Source organism: Mandrillus leucophaeus, unplaced genomic scaffold (genome assembly GCF_000951045.1).
Source record: "Mandrillus leucophaeus isolate KB7577 unplaced genomic scaffold, Mleu.le_1.0 Scaffold318, whole genome shotgun sequence".
Classification (NCBI taxonomy): Eukaryota; Metazoa; Chordata; class Mammalia; order Primates; family Cercopithecidae; genus Mandrillus; species Mandrillus leucophaeus.
In genome coordinates this window covers 1,889,905-1,908,802 of record NW_012103343.1, presented here as the reverse complement: position 1 = coordinate 1,908,802, position 18,898 = coordinate 1,889,905, and the positions used below count along the sequence as shown (strand labels likewise).

Here is an 18,898-nt window from a genome sequence, read left to right as displayed (position 1 = left end):
GCTAATTTTGTATTTCTATTAGAGACGTGGTTTCTCCATGTTGGTCAGGCTGGTCTTGAGCTCTTGACCTCAGGTGATCCGCCTGCCTCCGCCTCCCAAAGTGCTGGGATTACAGTCGTGAGCCACCGTGCCCAGCCTAGACTTCTTTTTAACTTCTTTGTTTAATAGGATTCTCATCCCCCAACTACCTCCTACAGCAATAAGATGTTTTCTTTCAACTGTCTGTTAATATAAAATATATTTTCAAAAAAGGAATGAGAGATAAGTAAATGGTTTAATTTAATAGGTTATCTTTCTTAAGGGAGTTTGTAACAGAATAATGAACTAGCAAGGTTTAAGCATTAATCATTCAATAACAGAGCAGGAAGTTCCATCTCTTACAGTTATGACGAATAAATTAGAATTGAGTCACTGAAAGGCTGGCGTGTGGGAGTAAGTTAACTAGTAGTATCTGAGTACTCGGAAATTGCAACTCAGTGTAGTTTTATTGTTTATAGTTGCAGAAGTATTGTGATAATTTTATGACTTGGGAGAAAATAGAATACATAAAAATGCCAGCTGCTGGTGCTGGTGATGGAAATAAAATATTGAATACATGTAAGAAAGAACTTTTTAGGCAGAAAATAGCAGTATGGGATAAATTAAAGAGTGATATTGCATATTAAGATAAATTTATGCGACTACAGGGCATTTCTTGAGGTATATTTCTTAGAATAAAGTCACCGAAAATAATGGGGGGGCAATATTTGGAAAGCACTGCCTATTATATCTGGTCTTTTCAGATTTACTATGCATGATTAGCATATTAAAAGATCCCTGCTGTCTTCCAGTAAAGAAATCTGTATGATATTGTTTAACCCAATGTTTTCCAAATTTATTTGACCTTAGAGCCCTCTTCTCATGTAACATCTATTTAAATCTCACAGAACTTTGTTATTTGAAACATTCTCTGGAGAATACTGTACTAAGATAAAAATGTAATGAATATGATATAAGATTGTTTTAGTGACAAAGATTTTTAATGACTTTATAAATTACTTCAACCCTTTATCAATGAAAAATTTCAGCTATTTTATTAGCACATTTATGGAAATCATAAACTACAGCAATATTTGTGGATTTGCAGATTCAAGACTCTCTCAGACGCATTACATTTTCTGCAAAGAACAAGAGTCTATACATTTTTTAGTGCAGGCAGTTGGCATAAATCTTTTAAGTAATTTTTTTTTTCTTTTTGTAAGATAGCAAGCTGCATCTGGTCTTGGTTCTTTCAACTTTAAAAAGTGAATAATAACTGCTATTTACTATTTTACAGTGTCCCTTCACTTTCAGGGACACTAAAAAAATAAATCATAGTTTTGGTCCTCAATTTAAAACCTTACCTGTACTGATGATGTCATCTGGAAGCTGATCTCCACAGTATCTGAAAAGGAATTTTTAGAAAAGAGATGTCACACAAATGAATATTATACAGCTAGTAAAGGGGCTCTTACCAATAATTAAGCCTCTAAGTAATAGCTCATTGTTCCATAATTTTTGAAATTTCTATTGTTATTTTACCTGGATTTGTAAGGGAGAATAGGAGTTAAAGTTTGTTATTTGAAATAATCTTCTTACAATATTTATGAGATTTTATTTTATTTTATTTAGATGGAGTCTTGCTCTGTCGCTCAGGCTGGAGTGCAGTGGCGCAGTCTCGGCTAACTGCAACTTCTTCCTCCTGGGTTCAAGCGATTCTCCTGCCTCAGCCTCCTGAGTAACTGAGATTACAGGTATGCACCACCAAACCTGGCTAATTTTTGTGCTTTTAGTAAAGATGGGGTTTCACCATGTTGGCCAGGCTCATCTTCAACTCCTGACTTCAGGTGATCCTCCCACCTCAGCCTCTCAAAGTGTTGGGATTATAGGCATGAGCCACCGCACCCAGCCAATGAGATTTTAAAGGAAAGATATGTAGCATTTTTACTTTGTGTAACTAGAAAATTTTGCACAGTAAGTAATTTGAATCTACTTGGAAAAATTAAAATTTTGTTTCTTTTTTTTGAGACGGAGTCTCGGTCTGTAGCCCAGGCTGGAGTACAATGGTACCATCTTGGCTCACTGCAACCTCTGCCTCCTGGGTTAAAGTGATTCTCCTGCCTCAGCCTCCCGAGTAGCTGAGATTACAGGCACCCACCACCACGCCCGGCTAATTTTTTGTATTTTTAGTAGAGATGGGGTTTCTCCATGTTGGCCAGCGTGGTCTAAAACTCCCGACCTCAGGTGATCTGCCCTCCTCGGCCTCCCAAAGTGCTAGGATTACAGGCATAAGCCACTGTGTCCGGCCTTAAAAATTTATTTCTAATTAATTTTATAAAGTTTTCTTCACAGTTATAGAAGAATGGGCATATGGTTGGCGATATTAATATTTTGAATTCTAGGATAGACTGATTTAAATCTGGAAAAATTATTTTGAACCTTATAGGTATAAAAGGATTTGATTTTTATCTGAATCATGACTTGAAAGGAACCCTCTTACACGTATGAAAAGGTAAGAGTTTTATAGGTTTCTAAATATGTAATTTATTCAAGAGGAAAAGTCTAAATTTACCTAAAAGGTAAATTATATAATATAAATTCAAAAAATAAATTAGTCTGTTCAAACATCCTAAAAACAGTAGTTTATAATTTTATATAAGATAGGATCTTGCTGTATTGCCCAGGCTGAAATACAGTGTTTATTCATAGGCCCCTTCCCACTTCTCAACACGGGAGTTTTAATCTGCTTGTTTCTGACCTGGGCAGGTTCATCCCTTCTTAGGCAACCTGGTGGTCCCCTACTCCTGAGAGGTCATCATATTGATGCTGCTCTTAGTGTGGACACCCCATCAACATAGTGCACTCTAACCCAGAACTACTGGGCTCAAGTGCTCCTCCTGCCTCAGCTTTCAAAGTAGCTGGGACCACAGGTATGCCCACCTGGACTTTGTTCTTAATTCCCCCAACTCTACTTTGTGTCTTCATCAAACTATTTTTATAAACTATCTTTTCTCTACAGCAGTAGTCTGTCAGCTAAAGAAGAAAACGAGGCCGGGTGCGGTGGCTCACGCCTGTAATCCCAGCACTTTGGGAGGCCGAGGCGGGTGGATCACCTAAAGTCAGGAGTTTGAGACCAACCTGGCCAACATGGTGAAACCGTACCTCTACTAAAAATACAAAAATTAGCCAGGCGTGGTGGTAGGTGCCTGTAATCCCAGCTACTCAGGAGGCTGGGGCAGGAGAATTACTGGAACTTGGGAGGCAGAGGTTGCAGTGAGCCAAGATTGTACCACTGCTCTCCAGCCTGGTGACAGAGTGAGACTGCGTCTCAAAAAAAAAAAAAAAAAGTAGAAAGAAGAAAACAAAACGAAAAATACTTTCCCCTTCAAAAAGTATTCATTTTTGCAAGAAATGCCTTTGGTTTTCTTTGTATTTAAGTTACACGTTCAAAATCGACATAAAAAGCGATTGAGTCTGTCATTTTTAAATTGTCCCCACTACCATTTTTTTCCCATTAAATTACTATCATGTATAATAGAGAATTGAAAACTGATAGTCTATTGATAATTGGTAGTCTAAAATATGGGTTATTAGGTGGGGACCTGAGTATATAAAATATCTAATTGTACACTCTTTAATTTTGCAATATATTGTAAGACACACAAAATTCAAAGTATATTAAAGATTTGGAATGTGAAGAAAAAGGTTGTGTTCTAGCATACTAAAAAGCCAAAGGAAAATATTAAAGAGAGAAAGGGTTAAACTTTGCTTATTTACCTTACATCTATAATACTTAGCACAATGCTTTGTAGGAAGAAGAAAGGCAACAATTACTGAATTTATAATCTTTTTTTTTTTTTTTTTTGAGACAGAGTCTCGCTCTGTAACCTAAACTGGAGTGCAGTGGTGCAATCTTGGCTCACTGCAAACTCCACCTCCCGGGTCCAAGTGATTCTCCTGCCTCAGCCTCCTGAGTAGCTGGGATTACAGGCGCCCGCCACCATGCCCAGCTAATTTTTGTATTTTTAGTAAAAACAGGGTTTTGCCATGTTGGCCAGGCTGGTCTAGAACTCCTGACCTCAGGTGATCCGCCCACCTTGGCCTCCCAAAGTGGTGTGGATTACAGGCGTGAGCCACCGTGCCTGGCCCTATAATCATTTTTAAGGTTGTAAGAAATTAGAACTTAAAAACCTGAACAATTTTTGCAACTCACGTGTCTTTCTTCCTTCTATTGTTAGTCAGATCTTGAGGTATTTGTAAAATAGACTAACTACTTCTTACAACTTAGCCATAATCAAAAGGCAGCTCTCACTACTTTAATAAGTATGTTGTAGCAGCCAGCTAAGAAAAATCTTTGTTGAAAAATGATATGGTGCTTTAGGAGAGTAGAACTATTCCAAAATCAATATTATAGGAGCGGTGGAGGAAAAATTAAAGAAGTATCAAACAAAATACTGGACATTCATTTAAATTCCTGTATGGGGACCTACACGTACCTTCCCACAAAGCCATGGACATCATCGTAACTGTCATATATTTCAACATAATCAGCCAAGCAACCTGGGTCATCTTCAAGGTCAAAATCTAAAAAACTCAGGTGAATATGCTGACCATACTTGAGTCTAATGTGCCAGTAGCAGATTTGGTTATCTTCGTACTCATTTGGGAAGCCTGGAGATTTAAAAATTCGCTTTGAATCTGTAAAGACACCGCCACACTCCTTTGCTGAAATGAGAAGGAAAAAAACGTAAAAACCCCAAAGCATTAGGAAAAACATTATCCCTATTAAAAGTGACATTTCTTAGCAATCTATTACTTTTTATGAAATATTAAATGTCTTAGTATATAGCATCTATGGTATATTATGTATGCTTTTAGCTAAAGAATAAATGTATTTTTTCATCAATAGTTACTAAATTCTCTAAAACGAACATGGACTCCTTGTGAATTTATTTTTATTTTTATATTTTGAGACAAGATCTCACTCTGTCACCCAGGCTGGAGTGCAGTGACCCAATCATAGCTCATTGCAGCTGTGAGCTCCTTGGCTCAAGCGATCCTCCCACTTCAGCCTCCTAAGTAGCTGGGATGACAGGCATGTGCCACCAAGCCCAGGTAATTTTTTTTTTTTTTTTGTAGAAATGGGTCTTGCTGTGTTGCCCATGCTGGTATTGAACTCCTGACCTCAAGTGATCCTCCTGCCTCTGCCTCTGAAAGTGCTGAGATTATAGACATGAGCCACTGTGCCCAGCCATGAATTTTTAAAAAAGTAAATATAGTAAGAAAAAAATGGCTAGGTGCAGTGATGCTCACCCTTAGTCCAAGCTAATTGGGAGGCTGAGGCAGAAGAATCCCATGAGCCTAGGAGTTTGAGACCAACCTGGGCAACATAGTGAGACTCCGTCTCTAAAAAAATAAAAATAAAAATAAATTTTAAAATTAAAACAATTGAAATGTAATTAATTTTTGCTTTATTTTATCTTTTAAGGCATAACATGACAAGTCTTTTGTGCACACACCTGTTTTTTTTTTGTTGTTGTTGTTTGAAATGGAGTTTCACTCTGTTGCCTAGGCTGGAGTGCAGTGGCACAATCTCCGCTCAATTGTAGCCTCTGCAATTGTTCAAGCAATTCTTATGCCTCAGCCTTCTGAGTAACTGGGATTACAGGCGTGAGCCACCATGTCTGGCTAATTTTTGTATTTTTAGTGGAGATAGGGTCTTGCCATGTTGGCCAGGTTGGTCTCGAACTCCTGACCTCTGGTGATCGACCCACCTCAGCTTCCCAAAGTGCTGGGATTACAGGCGTGAGCCATGGTGCCCGGCTTATGTCTATGTATTTTGATAAATATATATACATTTATATTACAAACAGCCCTATCAAGATGGTAGGGACTTTGCCCCGTGGTGTCACCATATGTCTTCGGGGCCACAAGCACTTAGAATAATGGATCCCGTAAATTCTGTTTGGAAAATCATTATGCAATTTCATGATCGCAAGAGACTTTAAAGTCACTCTAATCCACTTAAAAGGAATAATTTATAATTATTCTGTATACTGCCTTTACTGATTTTAAACTAATACCCTAATCCTAATATTTTAGGATTTGATGGAGTTATTCAGGTTTGTTTTTTCCAAGTCATTCATGATTTAACAGATTTCAATGTTATAACTTGTCATAAGAAAAGCAAACACATATAAAACAAAACAAAAACGCTACATCAGAATCAGTGGTTTGCAATATGACCTAGAGGGAAAGCTAGGAAGAAGCCCTGGTTAATTTTAATTCCATATAAGGTAAGTGTCTAATGTCTAGAAAGAGATGCTCCCCAGCCTTTCTATGATCCTGTTCTGCTCATCCAATCTTTGTTGTATTTATTAATAAATTAGAAAAAATTCAAATCTTGAACTAATTTGGCTGCCTATTTGCTATATTTATTTAGATCTACATTTTACATTACATCTAGTTACTGCCTCATCTATTATTTGGGATATCAGCTCTAACTTGGTGACATTGATTAATCAATAATGATTGCTTGATTTTTCTGAAGCCATTATTTTTTTTTCATTCCAGTGATGTTTCAGTGAGCTGTTCCCCTAGTGCTAGTTCAGGCAGTCAAGTCTCCTTCAAGTTAACCACATCCTAAATAGTCAGCATACCACCAAATCCAAAAGTGAGCTAAATGCACTGAGAATTGGGTAAAAACAAATCTCCCAGGATTCTGTACACATGTTCCCAGAGTGTATTCAGCCTCTCTCAGAAAAGAAAGCAACTTATAATAATTTATAATTTAGGATTATATTCTTATGAAAGGGCAATGAAATACTGAAAGGACCGTTTCATTGGCACTTCTTCAATGACTCTAGAGTTTAATCTATGGAAATTATCCAATAGAAGCTCAGAGATCCTAAAGTTTATCAAGTGAAGGAAGAATCAGAGAATATATTTGAAAAGAATAGTTACTCTTGAGAGTAAAAGAAGAGTGGTCTGCATAAATATATTTAAGAAAATGTAAGAGAGGGAGGGAGGGAGGAAAGGAAGATACGTATTATTGACATAACTAAATATAGCACTAAATTAGTACTGTATAGTATAGGACTAAATAAGCTTAAAGCATGTCAAAGTGACTTGAAAGTTAAAGTTACATAAATGCACTGTTAACTATTTATTCCTATTTTGTCTCAGTTAAGACTAGTTGTAGCTGTAGGCAAAAATCTTTCTACCTGGACTACACGTAATTTTGAGATATAGGTTACTTACAGACATGAGAAACTGTTCTCCAAATGTTAATATCATTAAATAATAGATTTTATAAGAATACACTAGAACCTCACTATGTAACTCTCCTACTGTGTTACGGAATTTCTTATAGGGTAAATCCAAATGGGACATGTCTGAGGATGTTTATGATCCTAAATGCCAGGAAGACTTTGTAACATACTGTAATATTTTGTAACATTGTCCTGGGGGAAATATATCCAAAAAGAACAGCCTACTTTTTCTCCAAGAACATGCCCTAAGAATAATTCTTTATAGTAATTATGAGTTAATTTTCTTATTATTTCCTAGTTGTAAGCAACCATGGAAAAAATATGAATAAAAATATACTGTATAATGATAACTAGTATATACAGTGTATAACTGTTAAACCATAGAATTAGAGTTGCTTAGTTTGGAAGTACTAGCATATATACACAAAAAGAAATTAGGGAAAGAATTTGTTTACTTTGTCTCCTTTTCCCCCTTGTATCGAAAGGACAATTTTGAATAGTTAACATTTGGTAGCATCACTTCATTGTTTTAGCTAATTCACTGCGACAAGTTTTTCATCTGCTTTTTATTTTCTTTTTCTTTATGGCTGGGATATTACCTGGCACAGACAAGATCTGAATTCTCAGTCCTATCTGCCTAATCATTATTGACTCCTGATTTGGGGTTACTTAATCTCTAAGTTTCAATTTCCTGATTTCTAAAATATAACAACAGCTCCTTGAAAAATTATTGTGAATATTAAGTTAGAGTGTAGATGAAGGAACATAACTCAAGGTCTGGTATAGTATAAGCACTTTATGAATTATAGTTATTAGTAGTAATTATTATTACCAAATTCAATGATTTCTGGAAAAAGTAGCCATTTCTTTTTTAACAACCTCTTAGCAGCATGGAACTGTTTTTGCAAAACATAAAATTATTATTTTTAATGTACCATGTGGGTTGTAGCAATAGGCATCCCATCTTTCACTCCTATTGAGACGGACTCCATAATCAATAATGCCAGTTTTTCCAAATCCACAGTTGGGCCCTGGCTTCACAATGGGGTATCCAACTCTGCCCTTAGCCATCCATCCAGCAGCACAGACGTGAAATCCTGCAAGAAGAAAAAGAGTTACGGACTAAACTGCTAAACTGTCTTGGCCAAGCAAAAGTCATCTTAGCAAAGATAGCCACTTCTAACCATAAGTTTCTTAACTGCTCAAATCCAGTTCATGTAAAAGGGAGAAAATTGTTTCCTTAGTTAGACAAAGTGTGAATACACATGAAATATAACCTCTGATTTCTACTAGAAAACTACCTCTTACTTGAAAAAAATGCAAATAGACTACAAATTATTGTGGGTATGAAACTAATCCAAGTTCAGAGCTGGCTGCTTTTCACAAATGACTTATCGAATGCCATGAGATAATTTCTGAAATTATCAATTTTGAAAAAAATATTTTCAAGTGGTAATTTAATTTCTATTTCAGGGTCAATTAAGATATTTTTAATATCTTATTTATTTATTTTTTGAGACGGAATGTCACTCTGTCACCCAGACTGGAGTGCAGTGGCACAATCTCGGCTCACTCCAACCTCCGCCTCCTGGGTTCAAGCAATTCTCCTGCCTCAGCCTCCTGAATAGCTGGGGTTACAGGCATGTGCCACCATGCCCAGCTAATTTTTTTATTTTTAGTAGAGATGGGGTTTCTCCATGTTGGCCAGGCTGGTCTCGAACCCCTGACCTCAGGTGATCTGCCCACCTCGGCCTCCCAAAGTGCTAGAATTACAGGTGTGAACCACCACGCCTGGCCTATTTATTTATTTAAGACACGGTCTTGCTCTGTCATCCAGGCTAGAGTGCAGTGGCATGAACACAGCTCACTGCAGCCTCTACCTCCTGGGCTCAAGAAATCCTCCCACCTGAGCCTTTAGAGTGGCCATGACCACAGGTGTACATCACCACACCTGGCTAATTTTTAAATTTTTTTTTTTAGAGATGAGGTTTCGCTATGTTGCCTAGGCTGGTCTTGAATTCAAGCAGTCCTCCTGCCTCAGCCTTCCGAAGTGCTGTGATTACAGGTGTGAACCACTGCACCCTACCAGATATTAGTAATGTTTTAAAAGATTTGAATAAAGATAAATTCTCTCATACATTTCAAACAAAGGCTCAGCCCTGTTTCCCTTGCTCAGCCTCAGAGGCTGTTTTAGTGTCTGTCAGTGCCACCCAAGGTCAATTTTACTAGAGGTCCAGGATGGACAGTAAAGACTATGGGCTTTGTCTCTACCATTTTGGTTACTTTGCCCCATGCCACTCTGTGATTATAGACCAGCAGTCATCTCGGGAGGCTATGGGGCATTTGAGAAAACACTGTTTTTTGTTTTTCTTGAGTAATGTATCAACATTGCTGGACGTTATCCAGTTAGCAAAGGAGTTCTGAATGGGAGTGGTCCATTGTCCCCAAAGGCCAAGAGAGATGGTAGCAATCCACTTTTGTATAAAGAAGCATATAACACTAGTTGATTACTGGAATTTTCACCAGGTCTTCTGATACCATCTTCCCAGTTTCTTTCTGCTTCTATCTCACGACCTGCCTGTTCTCCTTTTCCTTATAGCTTTTGATCCTGAAGTACAAATACATTCTCCCACTTAATGTAAAACAACTGGGGAAAAAAGCCACTAAATTCAATATTTCTTCTCCCAAGTAAATTTGCTTGTAAGACTCAATATAGTACTATAGCATCATTTAACAACCTTCACACTCAGAAGTCAAAGAGATAGAACAATACTAAAAACGAAAACAACGGCATTGAAATTAATGAGAAATTTAAATGATATTGAAGTAATGAGGTTTTCATTTTCTTTTGACTTTTATTTTATTAGATCACACTGGGTTAAGACCCCACATAAGTTGCTGGAACACTAGAAACTTTCTGCCAACTCTAGGCAGGTGGATAGGAGAAGTCAGAGAGCGGAGATGTCCTAGGGGCTTAGTGATATATCAGAAGGGGGTTGGAGAAAGAAGTCTTACTAGGGTTTAGGAAAGATGGATTTTTTTTCCTCTAAGGATGAAAAAGAAGAAAAATCAGTGTGAATTTAGTTACCAATTTTTCTGGCTGCCTCTAGCTGCTTGTAAGTTGCGAGATGGCCACCTTCAAATTCACACACTGCCTTAGCTTCTGCATAGGTGAGCTTGTATTTGCCAGACCGTGATTCTCTGTGGTACACACCTGCTGCTCGTTCTGTAAAATCAGATGATGTCGTAAAAGCACTGTTATTCCTTCTTACGGAACAGGGGAAATTCTGTGGCCTCAGCCGGAAGATTACAACAGTTACCATTCCTGCCAAAGAGCTTTCTGTGTTGGCTGCCTTGGGTAGCTAAGTTTTCACTGTTAGGAAACTTTGGGGAAAAATATGAATGAGGGGGAATTTTAGGGGAATTTGCGGCCATAAACAGAAACTTGAGGCTAAATTATGTTTTTGATCTGATAGCCTAAAATACAGTTTTTATTTATTTTTTATTTTTTATTTTTATTTTGTGAGATGGAGTCTCACTCTGTTGCCCAGGCTGGTACGATTTGGGCTCCCTGCAATCTCTGCCTCTTGGGTTCAAGCAATTCTCCTGCCTCAGCCTCCTGAGTAGCTGGGATTACAGGCATGTACCGCCACAACCGGCTAATTTTTGTATTTTTAGTAGAGACGAGGCTTCACCATGTTGGCCAGGCTAGTCTCGAACTCCTGACCTCAAGTGATCCACCTGCCTCAGCCTCCCAAAGTGTTAGGATTACAGGTGTGAGACACCGCACCCAGCCTAAAATAAAGTTTTTAATACAACATTGTATTGTGACACTATCCACACGTGATAAAGTTTTGGTTTTCTTTTGGATTTAAGCTATATAAAAACTTGCCAAGGTAAGCAATGGGGGGAAAAAAAGGTGAAGGCAAAAGAAACCAGTGAAGATGGATCCATTATGTAGGCTCACAGTGATGGAGAAAAATAAGCTAAAATATCCAATTGAGAGGAATAACTAATTGACTAATGCAATATAATTAAGAATTTAGGCCGGGCGTGGTAGCTCGTGCCTGTAATCCCAGCACTTTGGGAGGCCGAGGCAGGTGGATCACAAGGTCAGGAGATCGAGACCATCCTGGCTAACATGGTGAAACCCCGTCTCTACTAAAAATACAAAAAATTAGCCGGGCGAGGTGGCGGGCGCGTGTAGTCCCAGCTACTCAGGAGGCTGAGGCAGGAGAATGGCGTGAACCCGGCAGGCAGAGCTTGCAGTGAGCAGAGATTGTACCACTGCACTCCAGCCTGGGCAACAGAGCGAGACTCTGTCTCAAAAAAAAAAATAATAATAATTTAGTAAAACAAATAAAAACTGAGGAAAGATCTGAAGGGATCCAAAGCAAATACTGAATTAGGGAAAAGAAAAACAGATTCAAACACAGCAGAGAAAAAACTGGACACACCTAACTACCAGTTAAAGCCTCAATTTTTTAATCTGATTTGTCTTTTTTAGTTCACATATTTTTCCCAACATATTTTAGGCAGTGTTAAGTCATACATGAGTTGTCTTCCAATAGATCACTGTTTAAATGGATTGTTTTGAGTTTGGAGTGCCTTCTACCATAGAAACAACGTGAAAAGATTCCCAGGACAATAGTCATAACATTAGCTCTGTAGTTAGCTCTAATAGTTCTATGTAGTCTGACATTATGGTTAAGTCTCTGTATCCTGACCTGTGCAATCAGCCACCCTTAGGACCATTTTCATTGAGGACATACATATTTCTTGGCACCAAGAAATGAATCCAGGGGAATTAGAAATATAATTCTTTGTTTTCCACCCCAAACTGAAGTTGACATTGCCATAGTTCAATAACAGAGGGTGCTTGTTTTTCTGAACTCTAAGGATCTTGCTCTTATACATTACATAGTAACTCTGTTACACACAGAGGACCTTAGTCAATCTGATGCTGGAGGTCAGAGAATACCGGGACCATCAGTCAGGTTGTTTCTCCATTGAAAGGTACCTGCTGCCTGGTGTCCTTCATGTGGCAAAGCCTCATTAAACTTTCGCTAGTTTTCAATTTAGTTACTTTGAGCATTATACCACGGGGTATTTTGCTAGGTGCTGTGGGTCAGGTTCTATCCTCAAGGAACTTGGACACTAGTGAATATTCTGAATTTCTTTATCTTGAAATAGAGGAACACCAAAGCTTTTGGTAGATGCAGGAGGCGTGTTTAACTTACTTATGTATTATAATAGAGACTGTTGTTAATCATTAAAAATGTTAAAAATTATATTTCGTAAGTATACAGATTAAAAGACCTGTATTTGAAAACAAATTTTGTAGAAATTAATGTATACAAAGTTTTCTCAAACTGATTTTCTTTATATTTTATTTCAAAATTAAAATGTGATGCTTACAGAAAAAATTGATGGAGATTTGGCCAGGCGTGGTGGCTCATGCCTGTAGTTCCAGCACTTTGGGAGGCTGAGGCGGGTGGATCACCTGAGGTCAGAAGTTCCAGACCAGCCTGGCCAACATGGTGAAACCCCGTCTCTATTAAAAATACAAAAAATTAACCGGCTGCGGTGGTGCACGCCTGTAGTCCCAGCTACTCAGAAGGCTGAGGCAGGAGAATTGCTTGAACCAGGGAAGCAGAGTTGCAGCAAGCAGAGATCATGCCACAACACCCCAGCCTGGGCGACAGAGCAAGGCTCTGTTTCAAAAAACAAAACAAAATAAAACAAAAGAATTAACGGTTTTAAAAAATAATAATTTTAAGTTTTCCTCCCAGTAAATTTTCATTTTTTGAAAATCTTTTATTTTAGATTCAAGGGGTACATGTGAAGGTTTGTTACATAGGTAAACTCATGTCACAGTGGTTTGTTGCACAGATTATTTCATCACACGGGAATTAAACCCAGTACCTCTGTTCCTCTCCCTTCTCTCACCCTAAGTAATTTTTCTTAAACTTTTGGTACCTACTGAAACTTGTCTAGTAATAACATAATAACAGAAATAGCAAAAAATTTTTGTTATAATTTTTGATTTATTAAATATTAATATTCCACATTGTTCCTCTAATAGCACCAAACTTCCCGGTATGTTGCCATATGAACAAATAGAGAACTCTTGGAGTATGTACCTGACAATTTTAAATATGGCGTTTTATTTAAAATATTTCTCAATTCAGAATTTTGAGCTATTGAGATGGACCTTTGTACAATGAATCCCAATTTTACCTTTCAGAAGAAATAATATTTTATTAATTTATCTAGTCAATAGTCATTTATTAAAACTGAAAATTTGTTTAATAAATGTTTTCTCTTTTTAGTGAGTGGTGGCAGTAGAAATGGACCTTGGTTCCACTGCTGTTTCTACCATGGAGTTGTATAACCAGATGAGCCTCAGTTTCCTCATTTGTCAAATAGGAATAATGATAGCTTCTGGGCCATAGGAGGAGCTCAAGATATGTTACTTTTCCTTTGTTTTTTTTTTTGTTTGTTTTGAGATAAAGTCTCACTCTGTCACCCAGGCTGGAGTGCAGTGGTGAGGTCACGGCTCACTGCAACATCTGCCTCTTGGGCTCATGTGATCGTCCCACTTCAGCCTCCTGAGTAGCTGGGACTATAGGCATGCACCACCACACCCAGTTAATTGTATTTTTTTTTTATAGAGACAGAGTTTTTCTGTGTTGCCCAGGCTGGTCTTTTTAATTCCTGGGCTCAAGCAATCTGCCCACCTCAGCCTCCCACAGTGCTATGATTACAAGTGTGAACCACCGCATCCCGCCTTCCTTTCCCTTCTTTTTCAGAGTCAATAATAAAAATAATTGCTTTTCTGTGCATTTTTTATTCTCATGATCCATGTAAAATGACTGTAATTTCTTGTCCTTAACTGTTGTTTGTTTTTGTTTTGTTTAAAGTACTATTTTTAAAATTAGGTAATACCAGAGTTAAAATAAGCCTTAGGGATCCTTTACTTCAACCTTATCATTTTACCAGATTGGAACCATAACCTAGAGAATTTAAAGTAAACTTGTCCAACTTGCGGCCTGCCAGGACGGCTTTGAATGTGGCCTAACACAAATTTGTAAACTTTCTTAAAACATTATGAGTTGCCCAAGACAATTCTTCTTCTTCCAATGTGGGCCAGGGAAGGCAAAAGATGGGACACCCTAGATTTAAAGTGTCCTGTTCTCGATAGTTGCTAACAGATGTATCCCTTCTAATCCAACTATCTTTCCTTCCTAAATGGTTTCTAATATTATGTTGATCCAACCAACTATAAACTATAAACCAAACATCTGTGCTAGGATGGCTGGTCAATAATTTGCCCCAGATTGAAGCAATTTGCAATTATCCTGACCCTCAGATTTGTAGCATACATTAATAGACATTTGAATTTGCTTCTCTCTACCTCTGGAGCAGAACATCTATTGTCCAGGTTTATATTTTTGTAACATACAATGACACTTTAAAAGACAACTCTAAATTACTTGATTATTAGAGGGTTTGATAACATTTCAAAGTTTATCTGCATGGATTTAATTACTAGCTTCACGACATTTAAAAAAAATCCTGGCGAATATGAGCATATTTCCTACATTTGACTGTATACAACAAAAATAAAGAGATGGGCTCATTCCTCTACTAAATTTCAGATCCTGTCTTGGCCAAATGGATCATAATGACATTAGTTCACTGGCTGAAGCTGAAAAAAATAGGTGGCAAGGCTGTGCATTACAAATTAGGCTTTTTAATGAAATCCGCATGGTTGTAGTTATTACCAGAGAGAAACATGCTGAAAGGGAAAAGATTCTACAACTGTGCTGTTTAGCACACATAAAATCAAAATCTAGGTTAATTTCACCTTCTCTTTATTTCTTTTTTCTATGCAAGAATCTATGCATTTTTCCCCAAGAAATTCCATTTATTTTTACTGTTAAACACAATAATGAACATAGAGCAATATCAATTTGTATCATGAGAATTAAAGCACTGTTTAGCATACTGTAACTAAGGGGTGTTTTGGATTTTCTGCATTTTCCTTTTTTGATCTATTGTTTATCTTCACTGTTTGGCCTATGTCATTCCTTACATTTAACAAAACAAAATAACAAAAGAAACTTTCCTTGTCTAACAAAAGGGTCAGAAAAGTATTTATATGGATAGTACAAACAGAAAGAATCAAAGTGGTAAGAATGCATTCAGAAGGAGAAACATTTTTCACTTTTTTCTGTATTGCCAGCTGGCTTGGTCAAAATAGTCAAAATGTTTGAAAAAACTAAGATATAGACTATAGCTCAGAGTACATGAAGCAATTATAAAATTTTTGTATACTCCAATTTACCTGTTATGATTCTGAAATCTGATTGCAAATGCATTGACAAAAACAAAAGACTATATTGGTGTTTCTAGTTGGTTAAAGAAATACTCCTCTGTGCTACTACATCTGCTTTGAAAAGTTTAAAAGTGTATTTTCATACTGAATATAAATATTAACGGCTATTTTCTACTGAACAGTTTACTTTATAAAATGCTATTTTTACTTTTCAGAGGACAAGAACACTTAAGAAAAAAAAAGCATATGTATTCCAAAGGCTATCTTTCCTAAGCATTTTCTTTGAGAACATCAGCCTTGTACAGAATAGAAAAAGTTACTGCTTTAATTTCCTTCTCCATGATTTAAAGAATTGACATTCTCAACAAGAAGCTCATGAGTGAAGTTTCTTACCAAGCCATATGGAGTTATGAAAAATTCCATCCTTGAATCCCCATCCTTGAGCCTCTTCCCATAGCAAGAGAAATAAGTAAATTAAGATGATCATATCGTCAGTTGTAGCGAAGTAACAGCCTGTTAGGGGCTGCTCACAATAAATTCTCAGAGCAGCGGCTGAAATGTGACTGAAACATCTGGTTTCCACATCTTTTAAATAGTTTTTTTCAACTGTGAGGTCAGCAAGTACTCTCCAATGGCATTTTCCGCTGTGGAGTTACACAATTATCTCAGTGTCTCAAGCAAATCCTCTGACTCATTTGCATTGGCAACCAAAACTAAGGAGATAGAATGATCATCTATGTTTTAAAATTAACTTACTAAGAACGGAGTTCATTTATTGTTAGTCACAAACAGTTTTCTGTTAGAAAGTTTGCATAACTTGATGCAGATTTAGCACTGATTAAAAGAAAGTCAAACTTCACTAGGAATTTCAAGATAAATCCTAAATATCTTATTTGCAGTGTCAATTATGGGATATGGGGTTAAACACTAATCTTTTATTGGTAATGTTGGACTGACTTTTCCTAAACATTGTCAAGCCCATATAAAAAATTTAAAACAAAAAGTGTACACAGTTTGGAGAATCCTAATTTTTCTCCAATGATATATGACTTCCTTATTCTCTGTCTACTTTCTTCCAGGGTGGGGTCTGTTGCAGTCTTTGGTTTGTTATGGTCATCAGTTAAATAAATGCATCAGCTCCCAGAAAAATAGTTCAATTTCAGAGCATCAGGACTTTCCAGCAGCTTTGGGATGTCCTGTTATAACAGGCCTGTTTTCCCAGGCCACAAATTCTTGAAGGGTTAGGAGAAAGGTGGGTAGACTAATAAAGTTAATAACAATTTGTCCCTAGCTTCCCGAGACCACTCTAACTTTGAAGAAGATGATCAAAATAATAGATAATAATTATTACAGTAAGTCATCATGTCTTCAAATGTACCAAACTTTCCTCTTCCTTTATGTAGAATCCTTGGGTAACATATCTGATAATACTCCCACTACCACTGATGCTAATGGCATTTCCTGTTGTTCATTGATAGCCATTTATTGGCAACTTTTGATTTTTTTACAAAATTGGTTATTTTTTGGAACTTAGATTCTCTACTTTTGGTCCCAAATTGTTTCCCGTTCACTCCTATTATAGCATTCACTTCTCCCATGCTTTCTTAGTCCCGCCAATGACGTTGGAGTTCTTTGAAAAAGCCAACTTGCTAGACGTGCTCTGGTCTGGAGTTAGCTTTGAATCCCTTAGACGTCTTTGCTTTGAACATCTCAGGTATGTTCTGGTCTCACCTCTTCTCAAAAGAGCAGTTATGGGGATGTAGGCTGAGAGTACAGAATTTTTTGGATGCCCACTGAGGTAGGCATAAAGTTACTAGCATTCAAAAATCTTTATTTTGGACCAGTGGCACGTGAAAGATGAGGGAATTGTATCCAAGTTCACAGATAGGATTAGTGAATTTAAGTTTGTTGCAAAAGGGAAAGGTATAGTCTAGACCAGGTGGATGTGACTATGGAGAAGACAGACATGGTTAGTGAGAGCAAGATTCATAGGTAGTTGGAAGGAATAAACCATGACATTTCTTTGGAAAGTATAATTATATGAGTATTTTAAGTTTGTGGTTTAGGAAGTAAATATAACTTTAGTTGTGCAATGCTACAGCAAAACCTCCCCATAGTCTTTCCAATTCTTTGCTTGTCACATCCTCCAGCTGTGCCCTTTCTGCATCTCTCTCAAGCGCCTCATTTCCCCCTAGTTCTCATTTATCAAAAATTACTCTCAGGAAAGGGTTTGCAATTAATCTTTACTTAGGCCAGATAACTAAGAACAGATACCCTTCTGTGTTCATTTGCATTTTAATGAAACTCCAAGTAGAGCGAAGTGTGAATGTTCGACTTCTTTTAACACAAAAATTTAATGAGTTGCTTTGATGAATTAACCCAATCTGGGGTGGAGGATTTCTTTCTCCCCTCTGCCAACTCTCATGCATATTATTATATTATTTATATTCAATATTTCCCCTTACCTCTGCATAGTGTCTGAAAATCTCATCCTCCATATCATCAAGGAAATAGAGAATAATGCCTAATGATATGGGTCCTGATTTTGAGGGACATTCAATAAAGGAAAGAGGAAATAGGGTTTTCATATGGAAAAGATGCAGAGAGTAATCCTGAGGACAAGAGAGTAGAAAAGAGAGAGTGGCAAATGAAATGTTGCCTGTAAACTTATCTTAGAAGTTGTCTAAGAAGCACCTCTGCCCAGCCTCCAGCACACACCACCCAGCATGAGCCTCATGAGGAGCTGAGAGAAGATACACCGATAAAGTATCTTCTGGATAAGGTGGCTCACACCTGTAATTCCAACACTTTGGGAAGTCTAGGCAGGCGGATCACGAGGTCAGGAGTTCGAGACTAGCCAGACCAACATGGTGAAACCCCGTCTCTACTAAAAATACAAAAATTAGCCATGCATGGTGGCTCACTCCTATAATCCCAGCTACTCAGGAGGCTGAGGCAGGAGAATCACTTGAACCCAGGAGGCGGAAGTTGCAGTGAGCCGAGATCATACCACTGCACTCCAGCCTGGGTGCCAGAGCCAGACTCCATCTTAAAAAAAAGAAAAAGAAAAAGTTCCTTCCTTTGGAAGACTTTACTAGTCAAGTGTTCTGCCTTCGCAGAGAAATGCCCTCCCCTCCCATGATCTCTGGGTCAAGATGTGCAGTGGCTCCTTTCGCACATGTCACCACTAGCTGAAAACCCAGCAAGACTGCTTTTTGTAGAGGAGCTCCTCTTTTGGTTGCTTTTCTACAATGCTCCAATGCCCATA

At 37.6% G+C, this 18,898-nt stretch overlaps 1 protein-coding gene across 1 annotated transcript in view; it reads right to left on the bottom strand.

Moving 5' to 3' along the window:
- TNFAIP6 (tumor necrosis factor, alpha-induced protein 6) overlaps nt 1-16,189 on the bottom strand; it is a 17,428-nt gene extending 1,239 nt beyond the window's left edge. Inside the window, exons 1-5 of the mRNA XM_011987842.1 lie at nt 16,024-16,189; nt 10,378-10,515; nt 8,225-8,386; nt 4,515-4,743; nt 1,383-1,423 (exon numbers count right to left, since the gene is read on the bottom strand). Of these exons, the coding sequence (XP_011843232.1) occupies nt 1,383-1,423; nt 4,515-4,743; nt 8,225-8,386; nt 10,378-10,515; nt 16,024-16,117 (664 nt within the window). The 5' untranslated portion in view covers nt 16,118-16,189. The remainder of the gene's footprint in view (nt 1-1,382; nt 1,424-4,514; nt 4,744-8,224; nt 8,387-10,377; nt 10,516-16,023) is intronic.
- Between the last annotated feature and the right edge of the window lie 2,709 nt (nt 16,190-18,898).